Source organism: Mauremys reevesii, linkage group 1 (assembly GCF_016161935.1).
Source record: "Mauremys reevesii isolate NIE-2019 linkage group 1, ASM1616193v1, whole genome shotgun sequence".
Taxonomy (NCBI): Eukaryota; Metazoa; Chordata; order Testudines; family Geoemydidae; genus Mauremys; species Mauremys reevesii.
In genome coordinates this window covers 313,466,143-313,492,013 of record NC_052623.1, presented here as the reverse complement: position 1 = coordinate 313,492,013, position 25,871 = coordinate 313,466,143, and the positions used below count along the sequence as shown (strand labels likewise).

The 25,871-nt window shown below is 42.1% G+C and overlaps 1 protein-coding gene across 1 annotated transcript in view; it reads left to right on the top strand.

Annotated features, from left to right (window-relative positions):
* TFEC (transcription factor EC) overlaps positions 1-25,871 on the top strand; it is a 132,439-nt gene that overhangs the window by 62,070 nt on the left and 44,498 nt on the right. The window contains exons 2-3 of the mRNA XM_039520364.1: positions 15,240-15,491; positions 17,488-17,583. Coding sequence (XP_039376298.1) covers positions 15,240-15,491; positions 17,488-17,583 — 348 coding nt within the window. The remainder of the gene's footprint in view (positions 1-15,239; positions 15,492-17,487; positions 17,584-25,871) is intronic.

The window sequence follows — 25,871 nt, the reverse complement described above, 5'->3', positions numbered from 1 at the left end:
TGACAAAAGTTAATAATATATTACTTACCTAGCTATAGTTGCAGCTGATTTTTAAAGATATTTTTATTAAATTTATATCATGGCTCTAGTAATGACTGACAGCCATGATAGAGAATTTTAGAGTCCTACCCTTCCCCTTCCATTTATAGCAGTGAGAGCTATTTTAGGACATTGAGATACCAAAATAGAGAAGACAGCAGTGATTGTCAAAGACGTGGCCTTTGTAAAAGAACTTTAAAAATGCGTTTCTTTAGTCTCTTCAACTTTGAAAGAACGTTCACAACTTATTGATGAAGATGATGTCAAAAGGTTAAACTGGATGAAAAATAATTCATTAGAGTCACATGAGAATTTTGTTTTAACTTGAAATCTACTATATGGCATCAGCTAAACACAGTTGTGGATTGCCAAACTGGATGTATTTTTCCTTTGTAATCTCTCTTCATGCATATTAATAGAAAAGGTCTCATCTAGTCAGATCAAAGTTCCAATCAACAAAATTTCACATTAAAAAAATTAATTACTGTGTTTAGCTTAAATAATTGACATCATCACACATAGTTTTAGACAGAAGCCCTAAGAAAAGCAGCAACATTATTTGGTGATAAGTTTTTAGATAGAATAAAAATGTTCCATTGTTAACTTTAATTGAAATTTAATTTTGGTATGAAACAGTCTGACAAATACATGCTATTTTTAATAAAGCTTAACAAGTTTAATAAAATGATCAGGACAAATAAACAATTTCTGTTTGGCGCCGCCAGCAGTTAGGAAAGGCTATTTCATCATCAAATATACTATCTTTCTGAAAGCTACTTGAAAACCCACGGAAAATTATTATATTAGTCTATGTTGCTGTTGCACTTGTTATCTTAAAATGGAATTATAGCTTTAGGTTCTTAGAGAATATTTTTTTTAACAAAGAAGTTGTAATTCAGTGCTTATTTTCTAGTGCTAAGATTGAAAGAATGTGAAATCCTATAACTAAAATAGTTACAGCGAACATTGTATTCCCATCAAATGATGATGATGGTGTTTCCCTCAGTGTAACTGTGACTACCACCAGAGGAGTTTATTTCACAAATAGTTAAAAATATGGTAATACATTCATCTGTTACATAAGTGGGCAAAGTGTAGTGAAGTGAAGTGTAGTGAAGTCCATTAAGTTGTGTCCACTATATCAAGGGTGAATTTGATCCAGTGATTTTATAATAAGGTTTTCAGTTTTAACATTGTTTGCTGAAAATTCAAATGATTTTACAGCTACTTTTTCTTTGAGAAAGCAGTCAAATTTATCACTTCATAGAGTAAACTTCAGAAGGGACCATTAGATCATCTAATCAGACTTCCTGTATATCACGGGCTGTGAAATGTCACCCATTAACCCCTGAATTGATCCCAGTAACTTGTGTTTGACTGAAGCATATCTGCTAGAAAGGCATCTAGTCTTGATTTGAATACATCAAGAAATAGAGAAGCCACCACTTCCTTTGGTAGTTTGTTCCAATGCTTAATAACCTGGATTGCTAGAAATGTGTGACTTATTTCCAATTTTAATTTGTCGGGCTTCAGCTTTCAGCCACTGGTTCTACTTATGCTTTTCTTCATTAATTAAAGAGCCCTGATATTTTATCTACGTGAAATTATTTATACACCTCTCAATCTTCTTTTTGATAAACCAAATAGATTACATTCTTAACATTTCTCACTGAAAGGCATTTTCTCCAATCCTCGAATAATTTTTGTGTCTGTTTTCTGCACCTCTTCAACTTTTCAGTATACTTTTAAAAATGTGGATGCCAAAAAGGAAGACAGTATTCCAGTATTGGACTCACCAGTGCCATATACCAAGTTCAAAGGACCTCCTTTCTCCTACCACTGCTCCTTGGTTTATACTCCAATGATCTCACCAGCCCTTTTTGTCACAGCATCACACTAAGCTCCCATTGAGTTGCGTTTCCACTATAACCCTAAATCCTTTTCAGAGACACTGCTTTCCAGAATACAGTCCTCCATTCTGTAGGTATGGCCAGCATTCCCTGTGCCTACATGGTGTAACTTTGCATTAGACTATATTAAAACTCATTTTGTTTGGATGGGCCCCATTTTACCACGCGATCAGGTTGCTCTGCATAACAGCCCTGTCCTCCTCCCTATCTGATGATGTCTCCTCACAGTCAACTACTTTTTGAGATTTCTCAGGCTACATCTACACTACAGCCGGGATCGACACTCTGAGATCGATCCATGGGCAGTCAATTTAGTGGGTCTAGTGAAGACCCGCCAAATTGACAACAGATCGCTCTCCAGTCGACCCCTGTACTCTACCTCTGATGAGAAGAGTAAGGTAAGTTGATGGGAGAGTTTCTCCTGTTGACCGCTCACCGTGTAGTCCCTCCCCATGGTAACTCGACCTAAAGTATGTCGACTACATAGGTTACATAGCGTAAGTTGACTTACTCCGGTAGTGTAGACATAGCCTCAGTTAATCAATTCTTAATCTATTTAACTTGTGCTTTATTGATATTGTATAGTGCTAATTTTTTAATCAGAATGTCATGTGATACTAAATCAAACGCTTTACAAAAGTTGAAGTATGTTACATCTGAACAATTATTTTAACTCAATCTGTAATTTTATCAAAGAATGAAGTAAGGTTTGACATTGACCTATTTTCCATAAAATCATATTGATTGGCATTAATTATATTATTGTCCTTTATTGATTTAATCCCATATCAGTCTTTCCCTTATTTTGTCAAGGACTGATGTCAGGCTAATTGGACTATATTTACCTGGGTCATTCTGCTCGTCTTTTTTAATTACTGACACAACATTAGCATTTTGACTTATTTAGATATTTAGAAGAACTATTCATGACTCCCATCTGCCCATCAAATATGGTCTTTTTCTTACCTTTAACTTGACTACTATGAAAACCATATAAATTGTTTGTTTTTCCAATTGAAAAATACCATTAGCAAATAATCTGGTTAATGTTTGCTTAAATAAACAAATTGGAAATCCTAGCTATGACATTGTGAAAGATACTAATTTTACTTTCATTTTTTTAATCTTAATTTCATACTTGTACAGGAATAGAATGGATATTACACAATTTTACCACAGATTTACAACACGGTCAAGATGTGTGCTCAAATTAGAAAGAAACAAAGACTTTTGCAGTTGCATCTGTAACTCCTAAAAGAATTATATTTGTACTCATAACTGCCTTGTGAATGGAATATAAATTAGAAATAAAGTACATATGAATACGTGAGCTGAGGTTTCAAAAACAAGACCTAAACTTTCTCCAAAGTTTGGGAGTGTTTGGATTCAAGGTTTTGGTTCACATTTCAGCTCAAATCATAACGTTTGGCTCCAGGTTTGGGTATGGATTTTGAATGCCTTCAGTGTTCAGGATTTGGGATTCTGGTTCTGAACCATCTGATTATGTAATCCTACCTGGAGTAGGTAAGCAGAATCAAAGTACAAAAGGAGTGGGCAGGAGATGAAATGTTCTCTGCTAGAACTTACACCAGCTTTCATTCATTAAAAATCTTAGCAATAATAGGCCTCGCCTGATTATAACAGCCACAAAAGAATATCTGGGAGGAGAATCAGTGACAGAGGGAGGAGGGATGGAGTGAGTGGGGCGGCGCCTTGGGGAAGGGCCAGGGTAGATCCTGTGTTGCACTTAAATTCAAAAAGTGATCTTGTGCGTAAAAAAATTGGAGACCACTGCCACAGGCCTTCTCTGAGCAAGCCCAAGATCTGCTACTTTTCAGACCCACAGCAAAAGGCAGGCCAATGATCAGCAGAGTGGCAGCGCTCACATAGAAAATAACCAGGGGCAGAGGGAAATGTAGGGCACATGGACTGCCCCCGCTGTCCGCGGCGGCAATTCAGCGCGCTGCTTGGGGTCAAAAACACATGGACTGCCGCCCCTTGCAGATTGCTGCCCCAAGCACCTGCTTGGAATGCTGGTGCCTGGAGCCGTCGCTGGTGGTGTGGAGGTTTCTGAGGGAATCAGGCATGTGGTTTACCCTGAGGTGGTGACATAAAATATATTCCTGAAGTAATTGCTGGTTTTGAGTGGGGTTTCTAAACTGTGCTGGGGCTACTGGTGGGACTCATGTGCTCATAGTTTGCTCTTCTCAAGGAGCACATAAACGCAAAGGGAACTAATCCATTGTTATGAAGGGCCTCATGGGCCACAGAGGGTGATTTATGAACATGGTGATTTATGAACATCAACATGTGTTGCACTGGAAAAGGTCATGATGCCAGGTCATGATGCCAGGGTTTTCCACCAATCAGACATTTACATTTTTGGACAGTTTAGGACATTTCCCACCAAATGACATAGTCATAAATGGAATTATTGTCCCCTGCATTATCCTAGGGGACCCTTCATACCTCCTTTTGCATTGGTTTATGAAACTGTACCTTGGTTTCGCAAAAGATAGTTTAATTAACTCTCAGCAGGTGTAGAATTGTTATTGAATTTGCTTTTGGCAGATTGAAATCCTATTGGAGACAGCCTTCATGCTTGCCAGGCTGGCCAGCTACCATTACCACACCAGAACACCCATAACAGAACTTTATGGAAAAAAGAGAATAAAAACAAAATGCATGAACAATTGCAACCAGTGAAACCAAGTGCAAGGCAGAAACCCCCTACCATGGCATGTCCCCTGGCCACCTCTCCCCCTTTCCCTTCTTTCCCCATTTGCCATGTATGGGGTGCTGTAAGAGAGAGGTGGAGGCATCCACAGGGGAAGGGGTTAAGATGGAGGGCTGCAGAGGCAAGTTTGCCCTGCCCAGCTGCTCATGGGGCCTGATTACATGGGCCACCCAGCCATGGAGTCTTCCAAGCTGCTTCTGGATTGTAGCACAGGGTAGCGCTCAGGGGACTAAGGCCATGTTATGAGTGATACAGCAGTAGCCTCTATTCTTGAAGTCATTAGTGATATGAGCCACTCAAACAACTCTTTCTGGTGAGCTCTGTCCTCCGCTCTTAGCCACTGTTCCTGTTCCAGGAACTGCAAATCAAGTGGCTGTTCCCACACTGAAACTCTGTCCTCAAGCTGTGCAGCCAGCCTGGGCCTTTACTCTTGCTTTGTGGTGCCTTTTCTCTAGCCACAAGTCCCTCTGTCTTTGGTACTGGACCTGTTTGCTGGCCCTTTTCAGAACTTCAACCATAAGTTAATCACAGAAAAGCGTCCTCTTGGAACAGTCCTTGAAGGTACATTGGCCCGTGATTCTGCTGCAGTGTGTGGGAGCTGCGGAAGTGCTGCAGCCAGTAGAGTTTGAGAGGCCTGGAACAGGACAACACATAGAGGGTTATTGTCTCAAATAGACCAGTGCAGGAGCACAGAAAAAATCCTTGATGAATTTCATGGACATAAAATGATACTTTTAAAACCCGAACTTCAGTATATTGAAGGAGGGATGCTTCAGGCCACTGAAAAACTCACAGGGCTCTGGGGAGGCTTCTGTCCCATCTGTGTCTGCTGTCAGCTCCACAGCAGGCTATTCCTTGTGGGGTGCATCAGTTCCTCTGAGGAAGGGCTCACAATGTGCTGCTCCAAAGCCTGCTCTGGAACCAGTTTCAGCAACAGAGTGACTTCATTGTCCCCACTTGGTGTCTGCTGCTCCCCACAACAGTCCCCATGCTGGATTCTGGGGCCAGCATGGCACCATCCAGGCTGACCAGGTCATCATGTATCACTTGGCTCCGTGCTGGGCACAGTACCTAGCACCCAGGCAAACTCCTCATAAAAGAGGCATGATTTTGGCAAGTTGCCCAAGGTGCAGTTCTGGTCCCTGGTTTTTCCAGTACTCTCTTGATCCATTCAACCTGCTCCCTGCACAGATCACAGGTCCAGTAAATTTGCAAAGCTGCCAGCTTCTTTGCTATTTGCTCGTATCTGTGGTCATTCCTGGTACTCTTACTAAAGTCCACAGTTTTGCTGGCCTCCCAGCAGAGATTTACCAAAATCAGGCTGTGCAGACCATGAAGCAGCAGTTTGCAAAAGGCTTCTTCTGGTCGGTCTCCATTGCAAACTCAATGATGGTGTGTTTGCAGCTTAGGGGTCAGAAGGGTTAATGCTGACTCACTGAGCTGCTGCAGTACACACAGGGTAGTTGCTTCTGTTTTCAATAGTGTAGATTCAAGAGTCTTGGAACAGAGAGGAGAAAGGAAGTTGGTTCCTGGGATTCTGAAATACTTTTTGGAGGACTCCCAGGACCTGAGTCAAGTGGGGCTGCATCTACACTGCAAAGCAATAGGTCTTGAACCTGGGTCAAGGCTTTGACCTGGGCTCAGACCTTGCGGTCCTGAGACCCTGGGTTTGACCCCTGGGTTAATGTGATTTGCATATGGACAGAAGGGGGCTTAGGCTTGAGCCTGAGACAGGGCTTACGTTGCAATGTAGACATAAAGCTGACTTAGGCTTGTGGGGTTTGGGCTGCGGGGCTACAAATAGCAGTGTAGCTGTACAGGCTTGGGCTGGAGCCCAGGCTCTAAGCCCCACCCCACCTTGTGGGGACTCAGCCCAGGCCCAGGCTCCAGCCAGAGCCTGAACATCTACACTGCTACTTGATAGCCCCTCAGCCCAAGCCCTGTGCGCCTGAGTCAGTTGACACAGGCCAGTTGCAGCCATGCTGCAGGGCTTTTATCGCAGTGTAGACATATCTAAAGCATTTAGGCACTTCTGAAAACTTTACCCTACCTCTCATCTTTTCCACAATTCAGTCATTTACATTTCCTTTTCACAAGTATTTTAAACAAGAAAAATAGGATAAATGTAAACATAGGCCTGAATTCTGTAATTATTTACTGATAGTAGAACCTCAGAGTTACAAACATCTCGGGAATGGAGGTTGTTCGTAATTCTGAAATGTTGGTTACTCTGAACAAAACATTACGGTTGTTCTTTCAAAAGTTTATAACTGAGCATTAACTTAATACAGCTTTGAAACTTTACTATGCAGAAGAAAAATGATGCTTTTAACCATCTTAATTTAAATGAAGCAAGCACAGAAACAGTTTCTCTACCTTGTCAAATCTTTTTATTAACTTTTCCCTTTTTTTTAATAGTTTACATTTAACACAGTACTGTACTGTACAATATTTGCTTTTGTTTTTTGTCTCTGCTGCCTAATTGCATACTTCTGGTTCCAAATGAGGTGTGTGGTTGATTGGTCAGTTTGTAACTCTGGTGATCGTAACTCTGAGGTTCTACTGTACATGAGAAACTTTATGCACATGAATAGTCCCATTCAATTTAATGGTTCCAGTGAACTTAAAGGAGTTACTCATGGATGTAAATTAATTTTGAGCTTGGTTCTAAAACTCGATGAGGCTGTGGGGGATCCCAGGAGCAAAGAGGAATGCTTGTTTTATCCAGTGACCCTTTTCCTAACCCTCTGGATTGAGTATTTCAATGCCAATGCCTTTATCAAGACCAATTAAAAATGGGCTAGAGCAGTGGTTCTCCATCTATTTACCATTATGGGCCACATATGCAGCTGTATATGTGTTATGGGAGCCGCATCCACACAATATATATACTACCTGAATGGCCCTGAGGATGTCACGTGGGCCACAGCTGTGTAGATTGGTTGAGAACACTGGGCTACAGTGTCCAAGTTTAGATTCAGATTCAAATTTCTCCAAAGTCTGTGGTTCCTATCCTTGTGGCTAGGTTTTTGTTCTTAACTGCCACAGAAATAATGAGCTATACCCAACAGTTACACTAAAACTCAAAATCAAACTGAAAATTAAATAACTGTTGCTGAAATTACAAATACTAAAACGAGTTTATTTTATTCTACAGTCTCAGCTATTCAACAAATCTAAACCGAACATAATATTACTAACATTTAATAATGTGACTCATTCCAGTAGAGAATAAAACTGGGTTTCCAATTATATTATGGTTAATTGCTACATTACCCTCAGACTTGATAAAATTTTTACTAAGTCTTGAATTTTCTCTCCTATTTCACTCATGTTGCACAGCTATTCTTAATTCTTTTGAGTGCTTGACTTTGCAACCCTAATGTTCTCTTAACATAAAAAGAAAAATTGTGGAATATAGAGTAGGGCCAAGATTTTAAAAAAAGTGGGTGCCTAAAGATGGACTGGGTACCTTAACTTCAAGTACCCATTTTAAAAAATCTTAGTCTAAATCCCTTCCCAACCAAACAGTTTTACTTTCATATTTACTGTTTTTGTAATTTGAACACTCGAGGCCACTAAGAGTTTGAAAAAACTATAGCTGCAGTAATGACCATCTCCCCCTGGAGGAGCTTTAAATGCTTTCCTGCTTGTGACATGTCTGCTACAAGATTATCAGGATCTTTGTTGCTCTCACTGAAAGAAAACCATCCAAGAAAAGCATTGATGACAAACCTAATTTCTGAATTACTATTGCTCCATGGTTAGTAGATTTTCATTCATGGAAATCACAATGCAATATGACAGTGACAAAAGTGATGGTCCAATTGGCAATCAGGTACCACAAGCTTTCAATGATCATCCTAAAAGCCTAAGAAACAAAAAGATAGTGTCTCCTCCTCCACATCATCTTTCCAGTAAAGATCCTGGTAATAAAATCAACTAATTGATTAAATCTCCTAGTTTGCAAGAACAATTTAAATTAAGGCAACATAGACTCATTTAATGAACTACAAATGCTTTATACATTCCTTTTTGTTTATTTTTTACATCTAATACTGTGGTTTCAATATTTCCTGCAGGAATGTTGAATCTCCAAGCCACTTTTTCATACATGATAGATCAATTTCCCCCTCAGTTTAAGAAAGAATATTTGGGCCATGGTATGGAGAGCCTGTGCAAAGTCCTCCTCATCTGTTATGCCATGCAACGGGACTCGGGGAGGGGGGTTCTACTAACAAAACTGCTGAATTTGGGTGTCTGTGCACCACAGGAAGTGTTTCTGCACCAGCCTAGGCTGGGAGAGGGGACATACATTCACTCCTTTGCAGTGGCTCTAGGACTATGTGTAACTAGTATGGAGGACCTGTGGCTCTTTGTGGAATGGCAGCATGAAGGAAGGCTACAGAGTAATTCTGTACCGTGGTTCTGGATTGGGGTCAGTTCCCAACCACGCTGCACGCCACTTATAGAGTGTTCAAATTCCCTAGCTTAATGGGCATGGAATAGATTTTACACTTAGGCCCTAATTCAGCAGCATATGCTTAAATTTGAGCACGGGTTTAAATCCAAATGAAGTTAAAGGGATTCAAGCACATACTTAAGTACTTTGATGAATAGGGATGGATTTAAGTTTAAAGTTAAACACATCCTTTCGTGCTTTGATGAATTGAGCCTTAATTAACAGCACATTACATACTTTCCCAAACTAACATGAAAATTCCAAGCAAGACCTCACTATTTTTATGGGCATAAATTTGATCTAGTTGGTATTATTGAAACCTGGTGGTATGATTGACACTATTGGAGGGTTAAAATCAGTAGTTATAACCTATTTAGGAAGGACTGAGTGGGCAAAAGGGGTGGGGGGAATGGCACAATGTCAAAAATGGCATTACCGGTTTCTAAGTCACTGATAACTCAGAAGAAAATGATCCTGAATGCTTATGGATTAATGTTCTAACATATAAAGCACAAGATGAAATATTGGTGGCTGCCACAGACAAAAATCATATTTGGGAAGAGGATGGTCACTTTCTTGCATACCTATCTATAATGTGTAGGAAAAAAAGCTGTGAGATCATGGGGAAGTTCAGTTTGAGTTACATCTGCTGGAGGTCTCATGCTGCCAATACTAAAATATTCTTGGAATTTCTAAACATTATAAATGACAATTTCCTAACTCAAAAAGTGTTGCAGCCAGCACAGGAGAATTCTTTATTAGATCTTGTCTCAACAGATAAAAAGGAACTGACTACAGAACTAAAAATAAATGGTAGCTTAGGTATAAGTGATCATGGCTTGATCAAATGTATAATGTGAACACAGAATAAAGTCCAGACAATTAATATATATATGATACTGTAATAAGGCCAATTTCACAAAACTGAAAACAGTTATGAGCCAAATTATGTAATAGGAAGAATTTAATGGAAGAAGGTTGTCTTAGTTAATAAATAAATAAATAAATAAATAAATAAATAAATAACTGGTTTCAAGGGGGAGTGAAGGCAATTGTACAAAATAAAAAATAATATATAACAAATGGAAGAAAGGGGAAGTTGATAGTAATGAATATAAATCAGAAGTTAGGAATTGTAGAAAATTGAGAAGGAAAGCCAAGGGGCACAAGGAGAAATCTATGGTAAGCATAGTTAAGGACAATAAGGAGTTTTAAATATATATTAGGAACAAAAAGAATCCTGATAATGGTATTGGTCCATGACTAGATGAAAATGGCAGAATTATCAATAATACTGCAGAAAAAAGGCAAAAGTGTTCAATAAATATTTCTGTTCTGTATTTGGGGGAAAATAGTTTAAATAATTTCATCATATGGTGATAACATTCTTTCTGTTCCCATCTCTGGAGGACATTAAACATTACTAAAGTTAGACATTTTAAAATCAGCAGGTCCAGATAACTTGCCTCCTAGAGTTTTAAAAGAGCTGGCCAAGGAACTTTCTGGACCATTAATACTGATTTTCAAGAAGTATTGAAGCACTGGGAAGTTCCAGAAGACTACAAGAAAGCTTTTATAAATTTTTATAAAGGGTAAAGAGGATGACTGGATAATTATAGGCCTGTCAGCCTGACATTGATCTCAAGCATGATAATGGAACAGCTGATACAGGACTCAATTAATAAACAATTCAAGGAGGATAATGTAATTAATGCAAATCAACATAGTTTTATGGAAAAATAGATCTTGTCAAACTAACTTGATTTTTTTTTATGAGATTACAAGTTTGGATGACAAAAGTAATAGTGTTGATGTAATATACTTCTTAAGGTGTTTGACTTGGTACCACACAACAAAAGTAGAACAATATAAAATGAACATGGCACATATTAAGTGGATTAAAAACTGGTTTACAAATATGTTTTAAAATGTTATTGTAAACAGAGAATTGTCATCAGGCAGGTGTGTTTCCAGTGTGGTCCTGCAGGGCCTGATTCTTGGCCCTACACTATTTAACATTTTTATCTATGTCCTAGAAGAAAACAAAATCATCACTGACAAATTTTTCAGTTTTAGAAAAATTGGAGAAATGGTAAATAACAAAAAGGACAGGTCACTGATTCAGAGTGATCTGGATCACTTGGTGAACTGGATGCACACAAACAAAATGTGTTTTAATACAGCTAAATGTAAATGTATATACCTAGGAATAAAGAATGTAGGTCATACATACATGATGGGGGATTCTATTCTATGAAGCAGAGACACTGAATCATGATGCATATCAGCTGAACACAAGCTTCCCCTCTGATGCGGTGGCCAAAAGAGCTAATTCAATTCTGGGATACATAAAAAGGAGCATAAAGGTTATTTTATCTCTGTATTTGGCACTGGTGCGACCATTGCTGGAACATTGTGTCCAGTGCTGGTGCTCATGATTCAAAAAGGATGTTGATAAACTGGAGAGGGTTCAGACAAGAGCCATGAGAACGATTAAAGAATTAGAAAGCATGCCTTATAGTGGTGGAATCGGAGCTCAATCCATTTAGCTTAACAAAGAGAAGGTTATGCGATGACTTGATTACAGTCTATAAGTACCTGTATGGGGAACTGTTAAAGGATTCTGTGTGTAGTTCTGTTTTGGTGTCCCATTTTTCACCAAACTCTCTTTCCTCTATTTAACTCAAATTAGCCCCGTCCATCAATTTAACAGAAAATAAATCAATCAGCCCTTAAGCTCAGGGCTTGCAGTCTTCCTTTACCTCCCTATCAGTTCTCTGGAGCAGCCTAGGTTTGTAGCCCCTCCATCATCTCAAGCCCTTCTGCCTCCTTTCTCCCTGTTCTCCTTCCCTTATAGCTGGGCTTGTTTTCTATACTGGTCTTAGCTGTGGGTCTGTGTCTCTGGCAGTTCTGTGCCAGTGTGCTCAACCTGGTTGCCTCTCAGTGAGGAAGGCACTCCTCTCTCCTCTGCCTATGTCCTGTAAATCACATTACAGGAACAAATATTTAATAATGGGCTCTTCAGTCTAGCAGAGAAAGGTATACACAATCCAATGGCTGGAAGTTGAAGCTGACTGTAGCGGGGTGGTCACCTGCTCCTACCCTGAGCAGGGCCGGCTCTAGGCACCAGTGCTCCAAGCATGTGCTTGGGGCAGCACTTTCCAAGGGGCGTCACTCCAGCTACTTTTTTTTTTTTTGGCTTGGGGCACAAAAAGCCAGGAGCCGGCCCTGAGCGGAGGTGAGCTGCGGCGGTGGGGGGGTGTGTGTGCAGGGAGGGCTGCAGGAAATAACCCTGGGGGGGCAGAGGAACCTCTCCTCCCCAGCTCACCTCCGCTTCACTGCCGCCTTCTCCCCCGAGTGCACTGCCGCTCCGCTTCTCCCTCCTCCCTCCCAAGCTTGCCATGCGAATCAGCTGTTTTGCGACAAGCCTGAGAGGGATGGGGGAGAAGCGGAGCGGCGGCACACTCAGGGGAGCAGGCAGAGCGGAGGTGAGCTGCGGTGGTGGGGAACACAGGAAGGGCCACAGGAAGTAACCCTGGGGGGGCGGGCAGAGGAACCGCTCCCCCCCCCCGCCTCACCTCCACCTCCTCCCCTGAGCGTGCCACCACTCCGGGATAGGAGGGGAAATGTGGTGCACCCAGGGGAGGAGGTGGGGCCAGGGATTTGGGGAAGGGGTTGGAATGGGGCGGGGAAGGGGAGAGTTGGGGTGGGGCCGAGGGGCATGGGAAAATTTTTTTGCTTGGGGTGGCAAAAAACTTGGAGCCAGCCTTGGCCCCGAAGTGTTTAAAGACTGCCCTGGGAGAGAGCTGTGGCAGGGGAAAAGCTACTAGGCTGATTGGGGAAGCAGCCACAGCTGGGCCACGCCCCAATCAGGCCTCAGCTGAGGAGGGAGAAGGGCCTGGCTGCAGGGGAGCTGAACAGGGTACCTGAGTGGAGCAGGGCTGGGGAAAGGTAGAGGAGCCAGGGAGCTCCAGCCTGGAAAGCCCCAGGCTGCGGCCTAGCATAAGGCAAATAGGTACTGGGGGTTGCAGAGGGCAGCCCAGGGGTAGGCGAAGGCAGCAGGTCCAAACCCCACCTTGCCGGTGATAAGTAGGCTGATACTGCAGTCTGCCCCGGGGCACGGAGGAAAGATGATGACTGGTAGTAGCCTCATACTGAGGCGAGAGGGGGATATTGGGTGGGGGTTCCCTGGGGAGGGGAGTCCCTGAGAAAAAGGGGTTACTGCCAGGGGCAGCACCCCAGATAATGGGATACCGGGTCTGGGAGGGGTCAAGCAGCAGCAGGACACTGGCCTGCAGAGTGTGCTCTGGAGGCTGGATGAGCTAATTCCCAGAAGCGACCAGCAGGAGGCGCCGCTTACACTGACAAATTTAGACTGGAAATAAAGCATAAATTTTAACTGTGAGTATAATTAACCATTGGAACAATTTACCAAGGGGTGTGATGGATTGTCCATCAGTAACAATTTTAAAATCAAGATTGAATGGTTTTTTTCTAAAAAATCTGCTCTAGCAGTTATTTTTGGGGAAGTTTTATAGCTTGTGTTTTACAGGAGGGCCGACTAGATGATCACGATGGTCCCTTTTGGCTTTGGAATCTTAATATTTAATGTGAATTAAATGACTCCAAAATATATATGAATATACAACAGCTATACATAGGATGTATATATTCATAACTTAAAATTATAGGACCATCTAAACAGCTTTCTTAAAATTTTACAGAGATGTTCTACTGAAATGCAATTTAATGTCTTTAAAGCCTATATAATATACACTATTGCAATGTATAGGTATATTTGTTGTTGCAAATCTTAATCTTTTTATATGACTGAAAAAATTAGTTTATGGGAGCCACAATTAAAATAATTTGCGAAGTACCAGCATAACACTATTAAAATAAAATAAATGCTGCAATATTGTACCAAAATACAGCTAATTTAAATGCAAAACACTTTTTATGGGCTATTTGTCTGTGCTGATATATGTTAGGGGAATTAAAAAGTTTATTTAAGTAGAGTGAAAAATAGAGAAAATAAGGGCTGCAAAATGAGATTTACGGCTGTGTAAGAAATATTGAACATGCCTGCACAAAGGCTGCTTGAGGAAAATTGATTACAAGAAATTTGTGACTAGTCATACCGTAGCATAGAAAGAGAGCCACAGGGCTGAAATGACAGTACAGTTTGTGGTGGTTGAATTGTAGGAATGTGACAGTGATCTGAAATGGGACCCGTTTGAAGTAGTAATTGTCAATCTGTGCAATTAAAGGATGGCCCAAAGTCTTACTCAATTAGCTCTTTTGGCATGACCACTTAGTTTATAAAGTCCCATCGTCTTCAAAAATTGTCATTCTTCAAGTGGAGCCTGTAGAAGACAGTTTGGTTTGGGGTTGATTAGTAGCCATCTATGATTGTATCTGAAATTTTCGTTTTGCAAAAATACAAAAATGCCTCATTTAACAGACTGCTCTAACTACAAGGTGAGCCAATCAAATATACTATGAGATTTGATGAATGAATGCTGCTGTTTAATTACTGAAACACAGTTAGATTACATGTTGGTTTAGATTCCTTTTATTCATTGTGACACTTATAAAATATGTTTTATTGTGCATGCATGTTTAAACATTTGACTGCCATTTTTTGCATGTATGGTCAGTGTTTTCAATTAGAGATGAGCAATGAGTTTGAAAAAAGGAAAGCTGTACCATAGTTACTTTGTATTCTCAAGATTATGTATAGTGATTGTATTTTTCTCCCTTCTTTCCCCCGTCCCATCGTGTAAACAACGTATATAGCCCTAAGGAAGGGGGAGGGGAATAATGGTATGTGAAGTGTCTAATTAACATATAAGGGAGTGAAATCTACCAAAGATTGAGATTTATAATAATTCTACAATGCTGATATATGGGCCAGATCTTGACCTGGTTTAAGTCAGTGTAGCTCCATTAAAGTAAATGCACCTATTTACTCCAACTGAAGATCTGGCCTTTTATGTTCTTTACCACAATTAGATTATAAAGAAACATTATGTATAAATAATTGTATTGATAAATATAAACTTCAAAAATTATTTCCTTTTCCCCACAGGTACAAACACACTTGGAAAATCAATCTAGATATCACATTCAGCAAAGCCAGAAACACCAAGTGAAACAATACTTGACACTTGACACCAAGCTCTCCAGTCAAACAGTCTCACTGTCCCACTGCCATACCGTCCAGCCTGCAGGAGCTACACCCGTACAAAGAAACGGACACATGCCTCCTGTCAGCGATATTGGTGCTCCAGAAAGTCCGGTTACCAAGTTACTGGGTCTTGGAGGACAACATGAAAATGTGGTATGGCATGTACATTTAAGATACAGGCAGGGCTGAGGGAAAGTATGGGAGAATGGTGGTTATCTTGCACACCTTGTGTTACTTGTGGATAATAATTAAATGTACATGTACCAGTTTTTTGCTGCAGCACGTCAGTGTTCCCTTTCTTATGGCCTTACTTTGCAGCCCTTGTTCACTTGAGTACTCCTTGCGTACACAAGCAGTCCCATTGAAGTGTGTGGATTCTGAATGCCAGTGTGAATAGCTGCTTGTAGGATCAGACACTTAAACTTTCAGTATATACCTGGATATTCTGTATTTTCAGAATGCATGTCAAACGCAAAGTCTGACAGTAGTATATTACTGTCTGTTTTTTGAATATGCACCTGGATGTACAAACCCTTGTCAAATGGAAGTTATTTCTGTCTAATAATATTATTTCAAATATATAATAAAGTTAAACACCAGATCAGGCTAAATTGTAGATGCAACAACCCACTCATTGATTTTTCAGTTAATTGCTGTATTTTATATAGGCCCAATCTTCAGCTGTTGTAAACCTGTGTAGCTCCATTGACTTCAGCACTACCATTGACTTCAGTGGAGCTACACCTAGTTACACCAGCTGAGGACCTGGCCCGTACATCTGATGCAGTCAGATATAGATCATGGTGGTCTTCAGTACTTCAGTAGATTTCAAGAAATGTTGCATACTAGCAAAAGGAGAATTCATCCAATGGCATAAGAAAGGGAGCAGCTTTATCCCATGATGGGATTTAAATAGAACAAAAAAGACTGATGAATATGCTGTTACCACAGTGTGAAATCCTTTCCACCTATATACGTCCTGAGTAGTTGAGTTCTATGTCAGTGGAGTGTGAAAGGGCTGGGGAAGTGGAATCCAGTACCCCAGTGTAGGGACAAGCTCCCCTTGTCAGGGGCGGCTCCAGGCACCAGCTGAGGAAGCAGGTGCTTGGGGTGGCCAATACAAAGGGGTGGCACTCCATCCTCTATTGGGGCGGCCCGTCCGGGTCTTTGGCGGGAATTCTGCAGCGGGTCCCTCAGTCCCTCTCTTCCTATTTGAGCTGCCACCGAAGACCTGCCGAAGAGGAAGAGAGGGAGCGAGTGAAGGACCTGCCACTGAACTTCCACCGAATAATAGAGCGGCATGATTTTTTGTTTTGCCTCTTGGGGTGGCAGAAACCCTGGAGCTGGCCCTGCCCCTTGTACAAACCCTCATAACATGAGTAAATCTTATCTATAGACAACAGAATTAGCAACAGTATTTGACTGAGGCCTTCTTCAGGGCTGCTTTAAGAAAACAAGACATCTTTGAACCAATCCAAACTGTTACTCAAAACTCAAACTGAACCTATATCGAGGTTTCAAAAAGTGTTTTAACTTTTTTTCTGTTTAATTATTCATCAATGTCACATGTTTCTGAAGTTCCTGATTCTGGCTTAGGACCAGACAGGCTGTTCTGGATATGTGTCCAATCTTTGGAATGAATATCCAAACTGAGGTACTATGAGTTTGTGTGCTTCAACACACAACACATTTCTCAACCTGCTGAATTTTGGCAGCAGCATTTTATGCTGCAGCATGAGTGACCCGGATTCTTGAACAACCACAGATTCCTGGCAGCCTTCCTGGACCAGTAGACAAATGTGTTACGGATGTGACACACTTGAGAGGGGTTGGGATTGATGGTTACTAGTTACCCACAACCCTTCTAACATCTGATCTTGTTGTGACAAGGTGGTAGGCTCAGAAAGGGGGAATGGGTAGAGGGCTGTTGATATTCAGGGAAGAAAGTAACGTAGTGAACCACAACCACTTTTACTTTACTCATGGGAACTAGTATATATGAAAATCCTGCACAGATAGTAAAGTTTGTATGAGGCTTAAGAATTTGATCTTTGTTTTTAATTCACTTTTGTTGATTGCAGTTTATTTTCTCTTTAGTTTCATATGAAATATATGGATGATCATTAATAGTTTTAAACTATTTTCTTAGATGGAGGAGGTTATTGATGACATCATCAATATGGAATCAAGTTTTAATGACGAAGGGATAGGTTACTCCGAAGCTACACTACTAATGCAAAGAACTGTAAGTATTTTATGGACTTTCATCCTGCTACTAGTCATATAAATTTGAGATATAGAATTAAATTGTAAACTATGGTATGAGGGAATAAGTAGTATTTTCAAGTGGTGAAATTTCCTTCCCATTGTCCTGAGTTATTTGTCTTTGTGCCAGGAAATGCCATAGGGGTTGAGGGAATCCACAGCCCCAGGATGTGGCCAGGATAAGGATAGAGGGTTTCAGCACAGTCCCTCTATTGCTATTACTGTAGACTCTGGGATGGAATAGTAGCTTCAGCTCCTCAATACCCCAATGCAGGGGTTTTATGACTAAATAGATCCATGAAAGCCAATATAAAATCTCCCTCCCTCTCCCCCAATAGCATGCAAGAAGTTCAGAGATCCCTAGTGTAGCAGCTACTCCTACATGCTACTCTGAAGGGAGACAAGGGGGCTGAGTTCTATTTGTTACAGAGACCCTTGGGCTGACCCTCTAACAAGGGTAAAAAGCATCCATTTGGAATAATTATAAGCACTGAGGTAAGAATACTATCCCTTGTATGAAAAATACCAATTGAATAATAATAAAGCAATATACTCAATTTTTTAAAAAAAGTGATGAAAAGTCTGTTTACATTGTCAGATATGTTATAAGTTTGAAGAAGGAGGGTGGACAAAATTTGGGTAGTAAATAACATAGAATATTGTGTATTTGGGGAAATAATTTGAGTGAACAAACTTTATTTAAGATATCATCTGTTTTCTCCTCTCAGCCCCGACTCATGTTGTGATCCTTATTTCCAGACTTCACCCTCAAAGTGATAGTGCCCAGATTGGGAATTAGAACTTGGAGTGAGTGTTCAAACAGCTCTATGCCAGTTAGAGTTCAAATTATTATTTTTATAGCATGTTGTAAATATGCAGAACACTTTACAGATGGTCATTGATGAGCAGAGTTAATACTCTAACTCAGATCAGTCTAACAAACAGGGGGAGCCTTACAGTTGCAAGATGGTCTGGAGGGATGATCAGTGAGAGTGTAAAAGGTTCCATGAAAAGTGGGTTTTCAAGCAGGATTGGAATCCTTCTTTAAAACTGAAGATTTCTCATTAACGAAGTATGCTAATTCCAGCCTCATTAATGTTTAGCTTCAGTCATGAAGTACACACACTCTGTGCATTGTCTATGGCTACTCTCTTCTTGCAGGTGCAAGTCAGCATTTTGGTTTTAATCTGTCAAACACTATGGATGAGTTTTCTCTTATTTACACTGTTTTGACACTTTTGCAACTCCACAGGGGCAAACAGTGCTATTTACCAGTTGGCTCCTGTTGGAGAAGACGTTGGGAGGCCAGAGAGGTACAACCTCTTTCTGAACAGCCAGGTGTGTGTCCTTTAGGATAGTACAGCCTGCTCCCCATGGAGCACCTGGTCTGCTCCAGGGGTCAAAGTGGAGGGAGGGCAGGCCATGGCTCTGCTTCCTACCTGCCCCCCTTGGGGTAAAAAGTGGCCCCCTGTACTGGCCCATACCACACTATTGTCCCGCATCTCGTAAAGGGGAGGAATATATCATTTTCCTGAGTTAAAACATCTCTATATCTTTGGTCATATTATAAAAAGATGCCCCAGAGACAGGGAGGAGGGAGCAGCCAGGATTAAAATCTCAGGATTTTCAGTTTCCCAGAAGAGGCAGGTATCTCCCACACTAGCTATCATCTTTGTGCCCCCAAGCAGAGGGACGTCAGTTGTGCCCCAGTTCCTTGCTGCCATTGTGTGTGGTTCTAAACTGATATTTGTTTTAGTTGGATGCATCCATATGCCACTTAAATGATCACATTAAAGTCTATGGGACTACTTGTGTGAATAATTGATCAGAGGTTCATAATCTGTCCCTTAGTTAATGAATTATAGTTGTGGTATTAGTAGGGTCAGAAAAGTGAAAATAGGAACATATTTCTTCCATCCCGTAGGTGCTCACTGCAGCTCCACCCGCGCTAAAGCAGCTGTCATCTGGCTTTACTGAAATTTGGTCTAAGTTTCATTATATCAGAAAACCATCTATTCCTGGGCCCCTGACTAAGAACTACTCAGAGTGGAGAATGCACTAGCAGTATTTCTTCTGCACTTAAGTGTCTACTTTAGATCAGGGTATCTTTTATCACCAACTTTTTTAAATCACGTATGCAGAGAAAGATAGGGGGACAGAGAACATTTAATCTAGCTGCCTTAATAATTATGCAAGTATTTGTAGACCCCAGTTCTGTCTCTGACCATGAAATATTGGTTTTGAATAAAGCATATCTATTACTATCATCTATTACTCCAAGGAAATGCATTGTTCCAGCAGTACTATAGCAATGAAAGAATAACAAACCCAAAACACCATTTTGCTGATATAATCTAGAGCTTTAATTAGAAAGACAAAATGAAAAGTAAAACAGAATATGATTGACACTCGTTTTTCATAATGATGAGGCTCTAGTATGATGAGACCTGTTGGTCTGACTGTTATTAGTGTCCCCAGGCCCACCAACAGCAATTCCAGGCCCCAGGACCAAACAGTCAATGGGCACCCTAGAAAGGGTCGCTGGGGCGGGGAGTCACTGCCGCTGCGCATCATGCAGGGCAGGCTGGAGACGGGCCGCATGCTGCTGCTGCTGCTGGCCCAGTGTGGCCTCACCACATGGGCGCGGCGCTGGACCACATGCGGCGGCTGGTGCATGCACACACAAGCCATGCCTGCTGCTGCCAGCTGCGCTGCTGGTGCCCAGCCAGGTGCTGCTGGCTGCGCTGCTGGGTGCACTCTTCCAGCACGGCCAGGGCTTCCACATGCCCACCTGGCTGCCTTCACCTCCGCGGGTACTATCCTGCGCGCGCCTAGGAGCCCTGTAACCCATCTGGGCGATTTTAAAGGGCCTGGGGCTCCCAGACCCTTTTAAATCACCCAGGCCCCTGGAAAATTGTCCCCTTTGCTCCCCTCATGGGTGGGCCTGAGTGTCAGCTTTAGAAAATAACACACCCCTATTGAGAGAAGTCGCTTTGAACACCGGGGACTGATGTGCTAAATGCAACACATATCTTAAGACAAAAGGCCAATTGCAACTTTACTAATTATTACATAGCTGCCACCTTTAATGAAAGAAAGATTAAATTAACTACAATATAACCTCAAAGTTATGAACACCTGGGGAATGGAGGTTGTTCATAACTTTGAAATATTCATAACTCTGAACAAAACGTTACGGTTATTCTTTCAAAAGTTTACAACTGAACATTGACTTAATACATTGACTTTGAAATGTTACTATGCAGAAGAAAAATACTGCTTTTAACCATCTTAATTTAAATGAAAGACACACAGTTTCCTTACCTTGTCAAATCTTTATTTTTCTAAACTTTCCCTTTATTTTTAGTAGTTTATATTTAACACAGTACTGTGCTGTATAGTATTTGCTTTTCTTTCTCTATCTCTCTGCTGCTTGCTTCCAAATGAGGTGTGTGGTTGACTGGTCAGTTCATAACTCTGGTGTTCATAACTCTGAGGTTCTACTGTAGGTACAAGTACTGCTATAGCTGGAGACGGGGCCGGCGCTTCCATTTAGGCGACCTAGGCAGTGGCCTAGGGTGCCAGGATTGGGGGGGGCGGCATTTTGCCGGGAGGGCGGCAGGTGGCTCCGGTGGACCTCCCACAGGCGTGCCTGCGGAGGGTCCGCTGGTCCCACGGCTCCGGTGGAGCATCCGCAGGCACGCCTGCGGCAGGTCCAGCTGACCCTCCGCAGGGACGCCTGCGGGAGGTCCACCGGAGCCGCGGGACCGGCGGCAAAATGGGTAGAGCTGGCCCTGCGCCTAGGGCGCCAAAAACCCTGACACCGCTCCTGGCTGGAGATGGTCACAGATGCCAAAAAGCTACCCATTCTCCATCTTCAGCAAACTTGCACTTTAACACAAAACCTTAACTGCAACCTCAGCATGGCTAAAGTCAGGGGTGAAAGTAAGGCGGTACTGGCTGGTGCAGCATACTGGTAAAAAGTGGCCCCCTGTACTGGCCCATACCACTGACTTTAATTTAGCAGAACTTTCATGTCCCTGCCCCTTTTGCCCCTTCCCGGGCCACTGATGGGGCTGGGGGTGGAGGGGAGCAAAAGGAGCAGCTATCCCGGGGCCGGCTACTTAAAAGGGCCTGGGGCTCTGGCTGCTGCTGCGGCAGACCTCTGGAGCCCCGGGTGGTGCAGGCAGGCTGGCTGGGGGATGCTGGAGCCACAGCCCCTCCCCTTCCAGTGAGGCCCCGCCTCTTCTGGGGTGGGGGAGGGGGGCACAAAGCTCCCCACCCCACCCCCGGTACCGGTAAGAGAAAAATTTTACTTTCACCCCTGGTTAAAGTGTATTAACTTTCTAAATACTTGGAATGTGTGACAGTCAGATATGTGTTGATATAAAGTATACAACCTCACCATTAAGATTTTGCATCAAAGTGCAAGTTTAATGAACTTGGGGAACACACTGCTTTTGGAATCTATTGAAGATGGAAGTGAAAGCCTTATGGAGCCTGTGCAGCAGGAAATGTGAAAATGTCAAGGAATGCAAGACACTTTTTATTTCCAGGCTTTTAAGGTTTTGGATCGATTGAGGTGTCAGGATGCAATCTTAGCTATCACTAACCATAGCGTTTTGTTTTGTTTTTTGTTTGTGTTGCTATATGTATATGCTTCTAAGACTCATGGGAACACTTTACCGGTAGTTTGCCAAAAATAGTGGCAAAGAATGTTTATTTGCCAATAGTTATTATACAGAGGTATCTGAAATACCACTAATACTTTAAGAAATAACTGCAGTATTTTTGATAATCACAAGTATCAGAGGGGTGGCTGTGTTAGTCTGGATCTGTAAAAGCAGCAAAGAGTCTTGTGGCACCTTATAGACTAACAGATGTTTGGGAGCATGAGCTTTCGTGGGTGAATACCCACTTCGTCGGATGCATGTAGTGGAAATTTCCAGGGGCAGGTATATATAAGCAAGCAAGAAGCAGGCTAGATATAACGAGATTAGTTCAGTCAGAGAGGATGAGGCCTTCTTCTAGCAGCTGAGGTGTGAAGACCAAGAGAGGAGAAACTGGTTTTGTAGTTGGCAAGCCATTCACAGTCTTTGTTTAGTCCTGAGCTGATGGTGTCAAATTTGCAGATGAACTGAAGCTCAGCAGTTTCTCTTTGAAGTCTGGTCCTGAAATTTTTTTGCTGCCACCTTAAGATCTGCTATTGTGTGGCCAGGGAGGTTGAAGTGTTCTCCTACAGGTTTTTGTATATTGCCATTCCTAATATCTGATTTGTGTCCATTTATCCTTTTCCGTAGAGACTGTCCAGTTTGGCCGATGTACATAGCAGAGGGGCATTGCTGGCATATGATGGCGTATATAACATAGGTGGACGTGCAGGTGAATGAACCGGTGATGGTGTGGCTGATCTGGTTAGGTCCTGTGATGGTGTCGCTGGTGTAGATATGTGGGCAGAGTTGGCATCGAGGTTTGTTGCATGGATTGGTTCCTGAGTTAGAGTTACTATGGTGCAGTGTGCAGTTACTGGTGAGAATATGTTTCAGGTTGGCAGGTTGTTTGTGGGCGAGGACTGGCCTGCCACCCAAGGCCTGTGAAAGTGTGGGATCATTGTCCAGGATGGGTTGTAGATCCCTGATGATGCGTTGGACGGGTTTGAGCTGGGGACTGTATGTGATGGCCAGTGGAGTCCTGTTGGTTTCTTTCTTGGGTTTGTCTTGCAGTAGGAGGCTTCTAGGTACACGTCTGGCTCTGCTGATCTGTTTCCTTATTTCCTCGTGCGGGTATTGTAGTTTTGAGAATGCTTGATGGAGATTTTGTAGGTGTTGGTCTCTGTCTGCGGGGTTAGAGCAGATACGGTTGTACCTCAGTGCTTGACTGTAGACAATGGATCGTGTGGTGTGCCCGGGCTGGAAGCTGGAGGCATGAAGGTAGGCATAGTGGTCGGTAGGTTTTCGGTATAAGGTGGTGTTAATGTGACCATCACTTATTTGCACCATGGTGTCTAGGAAGTGGACCTCCCGTGTAGATTGGTCCAGGCTGAGGTTGATGGTGGGTAGAAGCTGTTGAAATCGTGGTGGAATATTTCCAGAGTCTCCTTCCCATGGGTCCAGATGATGAAGATGTCATCAATGTAGCATAGGTAGAGACGGGGCATGAGTGGACGACAACTGAGGAAGCGTTGTTCCAGGTCAGCCATAAAAATGTTGGCATATTGTGGGGCCATGCGGGTGCCCATAGCGGTGCCACTGATCTGGAGGTATATATTGTCATCAAATTTGAAATAGTTGTGTGTGAGGATAAAGGCACAGAGCTCAGCAACCAGTAGTGCTGTGGCATTATCAGGGATACTGTTCCTGACAGCTTGTATTCCATCAGTGTGTGGGATGTTTGTGTAGAGAGCCTCTACATTCATGGTGGCTAGGATGGTGTTTTCTGGAAGGTCACCAATGCATTGTAGTTTCCTCAGGAAATCAGTGGTGTCACGGAGATAGCTGGAAGTGCTTGTGGCGTAGGGTCTGAGCAGAGAGTCCACATATCCAGACAGTCCTTCAGTGACAGTGCCAATGCCCGAGATGATGGGGTATCCAGGATTTCCGGGTTTGTGGATCTTGGGTAGTAGATAGAATAACCCTGGTCGGCGCTCTAAGGGTATGTTGATTTGTTCCAGTGTTAGTGTAGGGAGTGTCCTGAGTAGATGGTGCAGTTTCTTAGTGTATTCCTCAGTGGGATCTGAGGGAAGTGGCCTGTAGAATTTGGTATTGGAGAGTTGTCTGACTACCAAAAGGCGACTCTCTACACAAACATCCCACACACTGATGGAATACAAGCTGCTAAATTGGGCTGGCTGGGAAACAAGAATTCTAACTTGGGGGAAAAAATAGAGGTTTTGAAATTTTTCATTCCAATACAGAACAAAAATGAGAATGTCTTCATGAAAGAGCACAGAGACTCACCAAAGAGCAACCAGTATTCTGGTGATTAGGACACTGCACTCACCTAGGAAATACACATTCAAGTCTCTATTCTGCATCAGGCCAAGGAGGAACTTGAACCCAAATTTCTTATATCCCAGCTGAGTGACTTAACCACTTGGATATGGAGTCACTCTCTTTTTCTTTCTCTCTGGCCCAAGGTATATTTAATTATTCATGCAATGTGGACTAGCTCCACCAGAAGAACTTGAGAAAGAGAAAGAATGACTTTTTTAGATGGAAAAAACTGGTCAACAAAAAAAACCTTTGAATATTCCTTCACAAATTGAAATGGTTTTATTTTGTGTCCATTTTTTCTGTGAATATTCTAGTCAATTAGTTTGCTAGCAGTAATATTTCCTGAGAACAGTGAATTATAAGCAAATACTGGTGGAAAAGCACATTTTGAATTAGTAATTATAAGTACTTGCACTAGAAACATGATTGTAGGAATTATGCTCATTCATTTAGGGAATAGAAACAAACCATGTGACCTAGACAAATTTAACCTTGTTCATTGATTACTGAAAATAACCTCTTCTCATAAAATCTACAAGAAGTGTTTGCCCAAAATATTCATGAATAAAAAAGAGGTTTAATACATCAAACATTGTGAGTTATTCTATCAGTTCTACAGTTATACCACAAGAGTCATGGCCAAAAATCTCTATAGGGGCTTAAGGGTCTATCTGTCCTTTCCAAGATCTTCAGCCTCAACTTTTGGTTCCTTTAAATTTAATCTTTCTCAAGGGCTTCCAAGTGAGCCCTGTTCATGTCTTGGGGAACCTGGGCCCACCCACTACTCCAGGTTCCAACCCAATAAACAACAAACAGATACTTCTCAATTCAACTTACTGCTGCTACTTCCCTAGGCCTCTTTATCTTCACCCTTACTTTAAGGCCAAAGTTCTGAGCTGCCTTTCTCTCTACACAAACCCAGCCAGCAATAAACGTTGGCTAATCCTCATGCTCCTATAACCAGAGAGAAACATGCTGCTTTAATCCTCTGGTGTCGGCCAGGGACTGGCCTACTAGGGCTCTGCATCTGCTTTTATCTGAGCCTGCTGGGCTCTGATTGGCTGTTGGTAGCCCTTCTAGCCTAGAAGGACCAGGTCTCTGTAGTTTCTGAGATGGCTGTTCCAGTGAGGCTCTTCTAGGTAGGCCTGGCAGACTTACTTTTTGTGCACCTTTTCTCCCATATTGCTGTTTTCTTGAGTGAGGTGTATTAGGACTGCTGTGCCTTCTGTAGGGAGCTGCAAAGGCTAGGTACACTCTTTCACAAGGGGATAATACA